General features: G+C 42.8%; 1 protein-coding gene across 2 annotated transcripts in view; it reads right to left on the bottom strand.

The window, feature by feature from the left end:
• Nucleotides 1-13,241, bottom strand: part of LOC139331128 (TBC1 domain family member 9B) — a 28,671-nt gene extending 15,430 nt beyond the window's left edge. For both annotated transcript variants that reach the window (XM_070962464.1, XM_070962463.1), the window contains exons 1-6: nt 12,994-13,241; nt 3,325-3,435; nt 3,127-3,245; nt 2,816-3,047; nt 1,991-2,249; nt 1,413-1,620 (exon numbers count right to left, since the gene is read on the bottom strand). In XM_070962464.1, the coding sequence (XP_070818565.1) occupies nt 1,413-1,620; nt 1,991-2,249; nt 2,816-3,047; nt 3,127-3,245; nt 3,325-3,435; nt 12,994-13,111 (1,047 nt within the window). In that variant the 5' untranslated portion in view covers nt 13,112-13,241. The remainder of the gene's footprint in view (nt 1-1,412; nt 1,621-1,990; nt 2,250-2,815; nt 3,048-3,126; nt 3,246-3,324; nt 3,436-12,993) is intronic.
• Nucleotides 13,242-13,816: the final 575 nt, after the last annotated feature.

Below are 13,816 nucleotides of genomic sequence, written 5' to 3'. Positions count from 1 at the left end.
CATGCAAGAATATATCAGCTACGTTTATAAGTGTTGTTGATCAGTATCACTACTCTTTCACTTTCTTTAAAGGCTGATGAGATCTAAACAGGCAGAGCTGACCAGGCTTTGTGTATTAACTGGGAACAATACACTCGTCTCAGACCCCTGAACTACAAACTACACAAGAATTGCTGGAATGTGTGTCTGTAATAATCTGTCCAAATTCAAGTTTCATTTTGTGTCAGGGCAAAAGACCATGTCTTTGCTTGTGAGGGGCATTCATAAAAATCTATACCACAGTTTAGGATTAGGCTAGACTGGTTGCACTGAACATGATTAAAACAAATAAGATGCTGCTTCTCATTTGTTTGAAGTTTTGGAATCAATCAATCAATCAATCAACTTTGTTTTATTTAGCACATTTTAAAAAACCTTGCTCGTTCCAGAGCTTCGGAGCAACAGCGGCAAACACTCTGTTTCCTCTGAGCTTCAGCCTTGTTTTGGGGACTGCCAGCAGCAGCTGATCGGCTGATCTTAGGGATCGGGGTGGACAGTAAGGCTGAAGTAGGTCTGAGAGATATGGTGGAGCAAGGTTGTTTAGACATTTAAAAGCAAATAACAAAAGCTTAAAATTAATTCTGTAGCGCACAAGGAGCCAGTGTAGGGACTCCAGGATGGGTGTGATGAGCGCATGCCTACAGGTCTGCGTTAGCAGGCGTGCAGCAGAGTTGTGCACAAGCTGCAGACGAGCAGGGGAAGCCTGGCTAATCCTACGTACAGGGAGTTGCAGTAGTCAAGACGAGTCGTGATAAAAGCATGGATTAATTTCTCCAAGTCAGGTCTTGATAAAATAAGTTTCACCTTAGCTATTTGACGCAGCTGATAAAAACTTTTTTGTACGACAGTACTGATCTGTTTCTCAAATTTAAAATCAGAATCAAACTTAACCCCCAAATTAGTGACACAGTCCTTAAGATACAGTGACAAAGAGCCGAGGTCAATGTTGGCGGAAGAACAACAACTTGGTCCGAACACCATAACTTCGGTCTTGTTCTCATTCAGACTGAGGAAATTAAATGAAAGCCATGCTGGAAGTTTAATATCCGCTGTGTTGAAAATAGTGTTTGGGTTAATCATACATCACATAAAGACAAATCATCAACAAACAAAATGACTTTTAAAATACATACATTCAAGGCACTAGAAGCATGAGAGGACTGAGTTCAGTATTCTCACTGCATTTAGCAAAACTCATTTGCTGTTGACATTTTTGTGAACCATTCCAGTGCTGAGGGTGGGAGGGACCCGCAGAGGGTGGGAAAACCATAGCCATTGACTCATTGACTGAAAATGCTCCATTGACCCAGGACTCTTGAACTGTCCACTGCAGACCCTGAAAACTGACCTTGATTCATTAGCACCCTGTTTACCTCTCTGAGTGGGATGATAAGCTGACACAGGTCTTCTTCTTTGCTGTTAAAACAGATGTAATTGTTGGAGATGAACAGCTGTCCAACCACATGCATCTTAGCAAACGGTGTCCACAGCGTGCAGTCCGTGTGTCCGTCCAGACGTTCGTCTTGAGTCAGCCGGAACATTGTCCGGTACCGCTCATTTTTTGCCCGTGCATCCAAATCCCTGCAGCAACAACACAGAGGGAACTAGCTGATCAGGTGAAAGGTCAGAGAAAAGGGGTCCAGACTGAGACACAGTGGCAGAGTTAGTTTGATGGTTCAGGTGGACAAAATGAAGGCTGCATCATAAACAGTATCCCTGCTGATGCAAAACAAATCGTTTTCTATGGATATTCATTCCATAAACATATTAAGTGTTTACTGTTTTGCACATGTACCTACTGCGTGCCCACTTGGTCGTGTATATTTAGCTTTGTAGTGATTTGGTGTCAAAAACAGGTTCAACAGCGGCCTGTTATTTGTTAAACATTTCCACCTCAGTCTGATCAGATGAAACCTTATCATCAAGTACATGGTTATGAACAGAGTGATACCTCTTGAGCGCAGAGACATTCTTGAGTGTTTTGCAGGGTTTTGGCAGTGAGCGATCGGCAGCAAATGCCTCGTTGTCAAGCAGCTGGCGCATGGCGATGTTGGCGAGCTGCTCCATCAGTTTGAAGGTGTCGTTAATGTTAAGGAACATGGAGAAGAAATGTTCAGTGTGACGCGTACTAACGCGAATGCTCTCCGGAAATACCAGGGTGGCATTCTTCTCCAGCTGGGTCACCTCCGTCCACTGCACCACCAGGGTCACTGGGAGGGTTTAAAAAGAAGAGGTGATGAAAGTCTCAAAAACATGAGACAGAATAGAATGGCACACTGTGATTATGCCATCTAGTTTCTGAATCATTTTGATGTCAAGAGTGACTGAAGAGTAACTTAACACTAAAAACATTTTTGAAGTTAATAAATTACACTATATGTAAAGCCACTTTATTTCTGTCTGGTAACTGCAGAAGTACCTTCAGTTCACTGCAGTAGCATTCAAAATAAAACAAGATGTCAAGTTACTGATTCCATAAAAGTTGGGATGCTGTGTAAAACTTTAATAAAACTGAATGTGATCATTGTTTTTTGCGATTTGGCGCTATACAAATAAAACTGAATTGAATTGAATTGAATCATTTATAAAGGATCTTACCAAATGGGCGCAGGAACACTTCGTAAAACTGTTGTCGGTGACACAGTTCTTTGCAAATGACTGAATTATGATTTTCATGTTTTACACAGACTTCCAACTTTTTGGATTCAGACTTGTAAAGACCACAAACTGTATAAATGACTGCATTAAACGTTGGTCTGTGATTGGCTGGTCATACCCTCCTTGCCCAGCAGGAAGGAATAGAAGCACAGGTGGTTAACAGACAGGTAGAGCCAGCCCTGGCGTGGCACCCGGCCCTTCCAGTAGCTGCAGGAGTAATAATTCACTAGTTTCTCCTCATCAGGCATCCCAAACAGCCTCCTCATCTTCAGCTCTGCCTCACGAAACTTCCCACAATCCTCCTCCTGCTCCTCCCCCTGCTTCAGTCGGTTCTCCTCTGCTATGATTCCCTGCAGGAAGTGACATCACTCACTAAAAGAATCACTAACAAGAAAAGACAGGTGGTAGGTCACACATGAAGTGACATACAGATATCTTTCCTTTGACAAAGGTGGTGACATCTTCATCGTTGTCAAAGATGGAGATGGTTTGCAACAGGTTGGACTCCAGCCAATCCCAGTGTTCTGTAATCTCCTTCCTGGATGAGCCTGCAAGACAGAGCTGAGGGTCAACAAATACCAACAAACAAACATCCCAATTCCAGTGCTCCCAGCACGGCTGACTGACCACAGGCGATGTTCCAGTAGATCTGAGAGTCAGCAGTCTGCAGCAGGATCCTATAAGGAGCCACTCTGGCACTGGAGTCCAGAACCACATCCAGAGTCCCAACCAGGAGACCTGCAGACAGAGGGATGGGTAGACAGGTAAACAGGTCACTGAGTTAGCCTGTTTATATTTAATCGTACTCATGTGTGTACAGACAACTATCACTGGATTACTGTGATACTGAAAGTACTTTATGTAGCACACAAGCCTGCATTCACCCATTCACGCGATGACTAGGTCACCTGCTCATTACAAGCACTGACACACTCACACACAGATGCACAGCATCACGAGCAGTTTGGGGTTCAGTATCTATTTCCACAGATAGGGGATTGAACCACCAACCTTCTGATAGGTGGACAACCGCTCTACCTCCTGAGCCACAGAAGCATCTATTTTCTATGATTTCTTATTGGATTTCTGGAGGTTTCTTCTGGATGGACACCAAAGATAATGATCTTGTCAGGAAGTGGAAGTCACACGTGTTTCATGTCCATGTGTTCAGAGTTGACTCAGTTGTGACTCTTGAGAAGGAGCTTGATTCTTCAAAAGTGTCTTAATCTCCTATTGTCACTGCTGCAGCTCCAAATGCAGTAGATGAGCAGTGAAATCAGGAAAATCAAACTACAATGACTAACTTCCTGTTGGTTTTGAACACCAGCATGCACCTGACCCTTTCACCTCACTCAGAATCTTACTCCCACCTCTGACTTCACATCTCTCCCTCAACATTGATTCTCCTGCTCACCCGTGGGGAGGCCCTCATTCTCTGTAAACCTTTGAAATGAAAAGTGTAGAACACCCTGGTCACTTCCCTGCGGGACCCCCTGTGCCTGACCCTTCTGTTATCTCCGAGTTAAATATGAATCAAAGCATTTGACTGCTGACAAACACAAACTGACTGTCAGAGTCGTCAGCATCAGGCTGTAATGGGTTTACTCAAGTGACCACACAGCAGGTTAGGGTCTAGGATGATCCAGAACAGAAAACATGATCCAGTCCCCCCTGACAGGTTCCTTTTACCCCAGTCAGCTAAACTGGTGACACAACATGGAAACATTAAAACATACAAATTAACTGATGTAGTTGTTACTTGATGTAGAACGTGGCACAAAAATTATACATGCATACATATATGCAAACAGTTACACAAATATTCTATATATTTGTATTTGTTGTATCATAATACAAATAGTTTACATATTTACATTCTCTAAGATATTTCTATTTCCTTTTTCTATTTTAATACTGTTACACAATGGGAGCAACAGCAACTGACCCAATTTCCCCTCAGGGACCAATAAAGTATTCTGATTTTGCTGTGGAGGTCAGAGACGACTTCCTGTCAGCTGACCACTGACGAAATCACTGCAACCTTCATAAACACTCAGTCTCACTGATGATTCATCATGTTTCAGGTTGACTGTCAGAGCTGCAGTTCAGCAATTATAAAACTCTGACAAGTTCAGACCTGAAACACCTTCAAACATGAAGAGATAAGATAAAATAAGACATTATTGATCCCATACCGGGGAAATTAAGTCGTTAAAGCCAACAAGTATTACAAAAAGCAAAAACAGTGGCACAAAAGGGCCAAGATAAAAAAGTGTACCGGATATAGAAAAGAAAATCAACTATGTATTTGTACATTATGTACAGATTATAAAAATAGAAAATGCCATCAAAATCCTACTGCCATAAAAAGTACTATTGGCAATATTCTTATGAGAAAAACTACTGTCATATGTTCCATTGCATTGGAGAAATATGAAATATACACAGTTTATAAAAATACTGTTGTCAATATGGGTAATAAATAGTGTTACTGCACAGTTGAGGAAAAAATATACAACAACTTACAAATTGCAACAGATGAAATGGATAAATGTGAGCAGATATCAGCATTGATAACAGTTGTGTGAAACAAAGGTGGGTTTATGATGTAGAACTGAGAAAGAAGCATCAACACAGCTTCATCACATGATGCAGATAAAGTAATTATTGTAGGTGACTTTGATGTACATGTCGACGTTGATAATGACAGCCTCAGCACTGCGTTCATCTCAGTATTAGACTCAGTTGGCTTCCGCCAGAATGTACATGAACCGACTCACTGTTTTAACCACACCCTCGACCTTGTTCAGACATATGGCATTGAAATTGAAGACTTAATAGTCTCCTCACAGAATCCTCTTTTATCGGACCATCATTTAATAACTTTCCAATTCATATTACCAGACTACCAGCCAGTAGGCAAAAATTCTTATAGCAGACTCCTGTCTGATAGTGCTGTAGCTAAATTTAAGGATATGATCCCATCAGTATTTAATTCAATGCCATGTCTCAATACAACAGAGGAGTCTTATGCTAACCTTAGTCCCTCCCAGATTGACTTCCTGGTTGATAGTGCTACAGGTTCATTGCGTATGACACTTGACTCTGTTGCTCCCCTAAAAAAGAAGAAAATTAAACACAGGAGGTTAGCTCCATGGTATACTCCTCAAACCCGCAAATTAAAGCAAACTTCACGGAAAATAGAAAGGAAATGGCGTTCTACCAATTTGGAAGAATTTCGGTCCGCCTGGCAAGACAGTCTTAAAATATACAGGAAAGCCCTCCGCAGTGCCAGGGCAGCCTATTACTCTGCACTAATAGAGGAAAATAAGAACAATCCCAGGTTTCTCTTCAGCACTGTAGCCAGGCTGACAGAGAGCCATAATTCTGTTGAACCATGTATTCCTTTAGCTCTGAACAGTAATGACTTCATGAGCTTCTTTAATGATAAAATTCAAACTATTAGAGACAGAATTCATCGACTCCTGCCGTTAACAGGTACTGTTCTGTCTTCAAACGCAGAAATCGTAAAAACTGTTACTCAGTCTGTCGCAGTTTTAGACTGTTTTACTCCTGTTGACCTTCACCAACTAATTTCAATAATTTCATCATCAAAATCATCTACCTGTATTTTAGATCCTATCCCGACTAAGCTGTTTAAAGAAGTATTACCTCTAATTGACTCTTCAGTATTAGACATGATCAATCTGTCTTTATCAACAGGCTACGTACCACAGTCCTTTAAAGTAGCTGTGATAAAACCGCTACTGAAAAAGCCTACTCTTGATCCAGGGGTTTTAGCCAACTATAGACCGATATCCAACCTTCCCTTTCTCTCAAAAACTCTTGAGAAAGCAGTTGCCAATCAGCTGTGCGACTTTCTAAACAATAATAGTTTATTCAAGGATTTCCAGTCAGGATTTAGAGTGCATCATAGCACAGAGACAGCACTGGTTAAAGTTACAAATGACCTTCTAATTGCATCTGATAAAGGATTTGTCTCTGTACTAGTCTTACTGGATCTTAGTGCTGCATTTGACACGATTGACCTAAAATTATCAGGAAGAATTCAATACATTTTCATTGCTATGCAGATGATACCCAGCTATATTTATCAATGAAGCCAGAAGAAACCAGTCAGTTAACTAGACTACAAGCATGTCTTCATGACATAAAGACCTGGATGACCTGCAATTTTCTGATGCTAAACTCGGACAAAACTGAAGTTATAGTAGTAGGCCCTAAACATCTTAGAAAGTCACTTTCTGATGACATAGCAGCTATGGATGGCATTGCGCTGGCCTCCAGCACCACTGTAAAGAATCTGGGAGTCATCTTTGACCAAGACATGTCCTTTCACTCCCATGTATGTGTATATTACATATGTTTTCACATATGTAATATTGCAAAAATCAGGCATATTTTGTCTCAAAATGATGCAGAAAAACTAGTCCATGCATTCGTAACTTCCAGGCTGGATTATTGCAATTCTTTACTATCAGGCTGCCCAAATTCGTTGCTGAATATTCTCCAGTTGCTCCAGAACGCTGCAGCACGTGTTCTGACAAAAACCAGGAAGCGAGATCATATTTCTCCAATACTCGCCGCTCTGCACTGGCTCCCTGTAAAGTTTAGAATAGAGTTTAAAATTCTCCTCCTTACTTACAAAGCCATAAATGGCCAGGCACCTTCTTATCTTAAAGAGCTCATAGTACCTTATTGCCCTACTCCAACACTGCGTTCCCAGAATGCATTTCTACTTATGGTTCCTAAAGTCTCAAAAAGCAGAACAGGAGTCAGAGCATTTAGCTATCAAGCTCCTCTCCTGTGGAACCATCTTCCAGTTTTTGTCCGGGAGGCAGACACTGTCTCTACATTTAAGAGTCGTCTTAAAACTGTCCTCTTTGATAAAGCTTATAGTTAGGGCTGGCTCAGGCTGGTCCTGGACCAGCCCCTAGTTATGCTGCTATAGGATTAGACTGTCGGGGGACCTCCAAAGATACACTGAGCTCCTCTGTCCTTCTGTCCCTCTCCATCCGCACGCTCTCATGTCCTACCACGGCGTGTTACTGAGCTCCTTCCCCGGAGTCTCTGTGCTTTGTCGTCTTGCAGGTTCCCATGGACAGTGTCTGAATCTGGATTGTGGATTGCAGCTGCGTCTCCTGCCTTGGCCCTGCCTGACATCCACTGCAACTGCTACTGCTGTTATTACATCCACTGTCACTGTTACTGTATCTCTCTCTCTCTCTCTCTCTCTCTCTCTCTCTCTCTCTCTCTGGAGTTAAACAGTGTGACAGCTGCTGGATGAAGGACCTGCGGTAGCTTCTTTCTTACGGACTGGATGCAGCAGTCTGTTACTGATGGAGCTCTTTAAGCCCCCCACTGTCTCATGCAGGGGGTGGGATGGTTCTCCATGATCGATGTCAGCCTAGCTAACCTCCTCCAGAGGGCAGTCCAAGACAGAGGCAGCTCTCCTGACCAGTCTGTGTGGTCTTCTTCTGTCCCTCTCTGAGTTCCCACTGCATAGAAAAGTGCAGATGCCACCACAGAGTCATAAAATGTTTTTATCAGTGTCCTACATACCCCAAAGGACCTCAGTCTTCTTAGCAGGTGCAGGCCACTTTGGCCCTTCCTGTACAGGACATCTGTGTTGTTTGTACAGTCCAGTTTGCTGTTGAGTTGAACACCCAGATATTTGAAATGCCCCACAATCTCAATGTCCAAGCCCCGGATGTTCACCAGTGCAGTCTGTGGTACCTTCCTTCGGAAATCAATCACCATCTCCTTCGTCTTGCTGGCGTGTATATGCAGCTGGTTTAGTCCACACCAGTCTATAAAGATGGTTATGACTTTAACAATAATAATAACAATAATAATAATAATAATAACAATAATAATAATAATAATAATAATAATAATAATAATAATAATAATAATAATAATAATCATAAATTCTATTTGTAATGCACCTTATATTCAAGCAATCTCAAGGTGCTACAGAGTAAAATTTAGGAAGTTTTTTTTAAAAAAAAAGATCAAGGTCAATAAATTGTTTAAAAAAGAGGAAACTTATATAGAACAACAACTAGTAAAAACCTTTTTAAAAAAGACATGTTTTAAGATTTTACTTAAAAACATCTGCAGACTGTGGGGCCCTCAGATGGTCAGGGAGGGCGTTCCACAGCCTTGGTGCTACAAAGGAAAATGCCTCGACACCCATGCTGCGGAGTTTGGTTCTGGGGGCTTGGAGAGTGTTGGTTGTTGCTGATCGGAGGGTGCGTGAGGAGGTTTGGGGGGTGAGAAGTTCCTGTAAGTAAAGGGGGGCATGACCGTAGATGCGCTGGCGGGTGAGGAGGGAAAGCTTGTATTCAATTCTGAGTGGGACAGGGGGCCAGTGATGAGGTGTCAGGATGGGGGTGAAGTGATTGTACTTGCGCACTCTCATCAGGATCCTGGCAGTACTGTTCTGGATGCTTTGCAGTCTTTGGATGCTCTTGCCAGAGATCCCGATGAGAAGTGCATTACAGTAGTCCAGCCTGGAGGAGATAAAGGCGTGGACAAGCTTCTCTACATCTGCCAGGGTGAGTGTTGGACGGAGTTTGGCGATGTTGTTGAGGTGGCAGAATGAAGTCTTACAAAGGTGTTTGATGTGGGTGTCAAATGTGCTGTGTGTCATAAGCATAGCACTGGAATGATAAACCATGTTTGTTAATGACTTTGCCAAGGGGGGAGCATGTAGAATACCTTCCTGTATTCCAGTTTGTTTCCCTGTGATACACGTCCAAAAATGGCTGTATCATTGGAGAACTTTTTGATGTGGCAGCTGTTGTGTCTGAACTCTGATGTGTAGAGGGTGAAGAAGAAAGGGGAGAGCACTGTCCAGTGGAGTCCCTGTGCTACAAACTACCACATCAGACATCCAGTCACGAAGCCTCACATGCTGTGGTCTGTTGCTGCGGTAGTTGATGGCCCACGCAGTCAGGTGGTAGTCTATGCCCGCTGCTTCTAGCTTCCCCCTGAGCTGTGATGACTGGATTGTACTGAAAGCACTGGAGAGATTAAAAAAAAACAAAAAACCATGACCCTCACTGTGCTACCAGTGCTCTCCAGGTGAGAAAGGGATCTGTGAAGCAGGTAGATGACTGCATCACCCACACATCCTCCATACCAATGCCTGGTCAATATGCAAACTGTAACCCCTTCAGACAAGAAACACCTTCAGACCAGAAAGACCTTCAGACCAGAAACAGCTTCAGACCAGAAACAGCTTCAGACCAGAAACAGCTTCAGACCAGAAAACCTTCAGACCAGAATCTGCTTCAGACAAGAAACAGCTTCATACCAGAAAGACCTTCAGACCAGAAACAGCTTCATACCAGAAAGACCTTCAGACCAGAAAACCTTCAGACCAGAAAGACCTTCAGACCAGAAAACCTTCAGACCAGAAACAGCTTCATACCAGAAACACATTCAGACCGGAAACATATTCAAATCTGAAAAACCTTCAGACCAGACACAAGTTCAGACTAGAAAATCCTTCAGACCAGAAAAACCTTCAGACCAAAAACACCGTCAGACCAGAAAAACCATCAGACAAGAAACACCTTCAGATCTTCAGACAGGAAAGTTGCACTCACAATTGAACAGTGTCCAAGTGCTGTCGACCTCTTCCGTGTAGAGGTTGACCACAATGAGAGATACTGGTGAGCCCATGACCCAGCCGTGCTTTTGTCTGTAAATCCCCCATTCTACAAGTAGGTGGTGTTCAGACAGAAGTCCAGCAGTTCTCAAATCTGGTCTGGGCTGAGGTTGTTTCTATTGTTGAGGGTGCTGTCGTTTCCTTACAGTTTCCACCTCTTCCATAGTTGGGATCCATGTAAACAATGAGGTCACATCATAGGACATAATGGTTTCACGTGGGTCCGGTTTCAGTCCTCAAACCTTCTTCACAAAGTCCATGGAGTTTTGCATATAGTGAGATGTGTTGCCAACCAAGGGGGATAAGGTTGTAGATATGTTTGGCAATGATGTACGTAACTGAGTTAATGCTGCTGACAATAAGCCTGAGGAGGGTTCCTTCTGTGTGAGTCCTGGGGAGCCCATCAATGTATGGGATGGTTTCTCCAGGATACAGGCGATGATACTGTTTAGGACTGATGGTTCTCCTCCTTCAGTAGCTGTTATAAACATTCTATGGCCTTTGTCTTGTGGTCACTGGCAGGAGAACAGATGGTCTGAAAGAGGAGTGAAGGAGGATACTTACATAACAATAAAGAAACCTCCTTCAATCCAGGAGGACGTCTACAATGCCACTTATCCCCCACCTACAATGTTTTAACAAGTATTCACAGTTGGCCTCATGTACAACTGTCTATGGCAAGTGTTACTGAACAGATCAATACAATGACCAAACTGCTGTTAATTGGAGCTGCACCTAACCGACCAACAGTCTCAAACCCAAAGGAACTCAGAAACTCTGGCACAGAAACTTTGCAGTGAGTAAAAGCATTGTAAAATGAACTGATGATTAAAATATTCCCATATTTTTCAGCTCCAGTGAACAGGTTATAATCAGACATCTTAAAAAGTGTTCATTCTCAAAATGTTAATGTATTTGATATTAAAGCTCTGCTTTGTCTGTAATGATACATTCTCTGATCTAAATGATAACTATGATTAGCAGAGCCAGCTAATGGCATGGAAGGATCAGTCAGTATTGTTGCAATAACATGGAAAATGTTGATGTTTTAAAATGAATTAGGGTCTTTAAGACACCTGCACGATGTTGCACCAGCTGTAAATTGAAACTTAGCTTCATTATAATGTAAATTAACAGTGTTGTGATTTATGCATGACTAAATTCTAAGTAACAAGTAATTACACATGTCCCTATGTAAATCATAAAATGTTGAGACAAAATAACCTGCAGAGAAAAAAAATACAGATTCAAAAACAACTGTGACTGAAGAGAATCAGTGACCCTTCAACACCAACTGAATGAGACTTCACTATCTGGACTCTCCAGGTTCAGGACTCCAGGTTCAATGTGAAACTTCTCTGACAGGATGTAGAATCATTCAGTCAGTCACTGAGGCTGATGGGATGGATTTTTAAACCTGATTAAATCATGATCTAACTTCAGATTATGTGGCACCAACTTTAAAACTTCTTCAAATTAAGAAGGATTAAACGGGGTGTTTCCAGAGGGTGGATGGGTCTCTTTGTTTCTAGTCACTTTCTGTTGTATCGCTCCATTAATTCAACCAACAAGTTTTCCTCAAAGGAGAGAAATTCAAGTTTCTCTGCTGAGCTATTGCGACAACGATAACTCACTAACTTTTTAGTGAGCCAGTCAACAATAGAAGGTTTTATTCTGGAATACAGAGGTCAGTTTTCAATTGGGCAACAGCGCTCTGCTTCATTTTAAATCTGGATTTATTCATTCTAAACCTAGCTTTGATAAAGTTTTAATCCGCCTGGAAAGCAGTGGTGGAAAGTAACGAAGTACGTTTAGAGGTACTTGTACCTTACTTTCCGTATACTTCCATTTAGAGACTGTGCATGAATTAGTGCAGTACATGTACTGTGTGAGGTTCCTGTGGAGGCTCATGTTTAACTCAACATGTGATCAGTTCATAAAATGTGCTCAATTGTTATAAAATCATGTGACAGGAAATACAGTACTATATATAAAATACTGTGAAGGGAGCCATTCTGCATACTGACTACTTCAACTCAGCAGTTTTAGCTGTGACAGAATATTTCTTCAGCTGCTCGTGTCCAGGTCTTCATTTCCTCCTCGTGACACAGTGAGACTTTATTTTCCAGAGGAGGAAAGAGTTCAGCTCCAAAACCCACGAAGAAGAAAACAAGACTGACTCCACAACTCAACAGCAGCGTGGACGTCAACGACAGTCCCGGACTGTAGCGGACTGAAGTGGACTGAGGTGAAGGACAGACCCGGACTGTAGCGGACTGAAGTGGACTGAGGTGAAGGACAGACCCGGACTGTAGCGGACTGAAGTGGACTGAGGTGAAGGACAGACCCGGACTGTAGCGGACTGAAGTGGACTGAGGTGAAGGACAGACCCGGACTGTAGCGGACTGTAATGGACTGAGGTGAAGGACAGACCCGGACTGTAGCGGACTGTAATGGACTGAGGTGAAGGACAGACCCGGACTGTAGAGGACTGTAATGGACTGAAGTGAATTGGATCATATAAACCCAGACTGTCATGGACTGTATCAAATCGACCTGGACTGAACCGGAGCGAACCTCAGACAGCACGAACTCACCGGATAGTCCACCCCCGCGGCCGTGTCCTCTCCTCCTCTGCAGGATGAAGAACGGGTTGGCCCGCTCAGACACCCACAGCGCTCCGGCCAGCAGCACCTCCTCCGGCTGGATCCACATCTCTGCACGCTGCCTGCTCACCCTCCGCCGGCGAAAAACCGGGACAAAGGACCGTGTATCACCGGGCGGCTCCGTCTAATTCAGACAAACCCCGAGCTGATGTTGTTGTTGTTTTCACCCAGTCCGCTGACCGCACATCACTTCCGGGTATGACGCAGTGGGAACACCCTCCGTGCACGCAGCGTCATTACGTCACACAGCAGCAGCTCTTCCGTCAACATTTCTGGTTCAGGTTCAGGTGGAACCTCTCTGCCTCTGAAAAAAAGATTCAATTATATGAGAGACTCCACTGATAAACTGATGAAACTACAAAATGTGATATTTATAAACAGCATTTTTCACCATTTGCATATTTCATAAGGACATAATATTTCTAATAACACACATCTGGCTGATGTACGGCAGCTGTTTTGAGCCAGAGTGACCAACACACATCAGCCTGTCAACTGGTTTGACAGGGAATTATTTATGTTACTAAGGTATAAGAAGCCTATAATAAAGGTGTAATAATGGTATTCAATTCAATATGCCTTTATTCGTCCCGCGAGGGCAAATTCCAAATATATTTTATTTATTCATATAAGGAATTTCTGCCTCTTTCCAAATTTTCCAATTCAACAATTATTAATTCATCCTCAGAGGATGCCAGCACCCCCTGTGGTCAGTGTGGACAGCCTCGGTCCTCAGTGCCTTGCCATGTCCTGC

The sequence above is a fragment of the Chaetodon trifascialis genome, chromosome 5, assembly GCF_039877785.1.
Source record: "Chaetodon trifascialis isolate fChaTrf1 chromosome 5, fChaTrf1.hap1, whole genome shotgun sequence".
Lineage (NCBI taxonomy): Eukaryota > Metazoa > Chordata > Actinopteri > Chaetodontiformes > Chaetodontidae > Chaetodon > Chaetodon trifascialis.
Note: the sequence above shows the minus strand (reverse complement) of the source record. Positions and strands in the feature narration are given on the sequence as shown.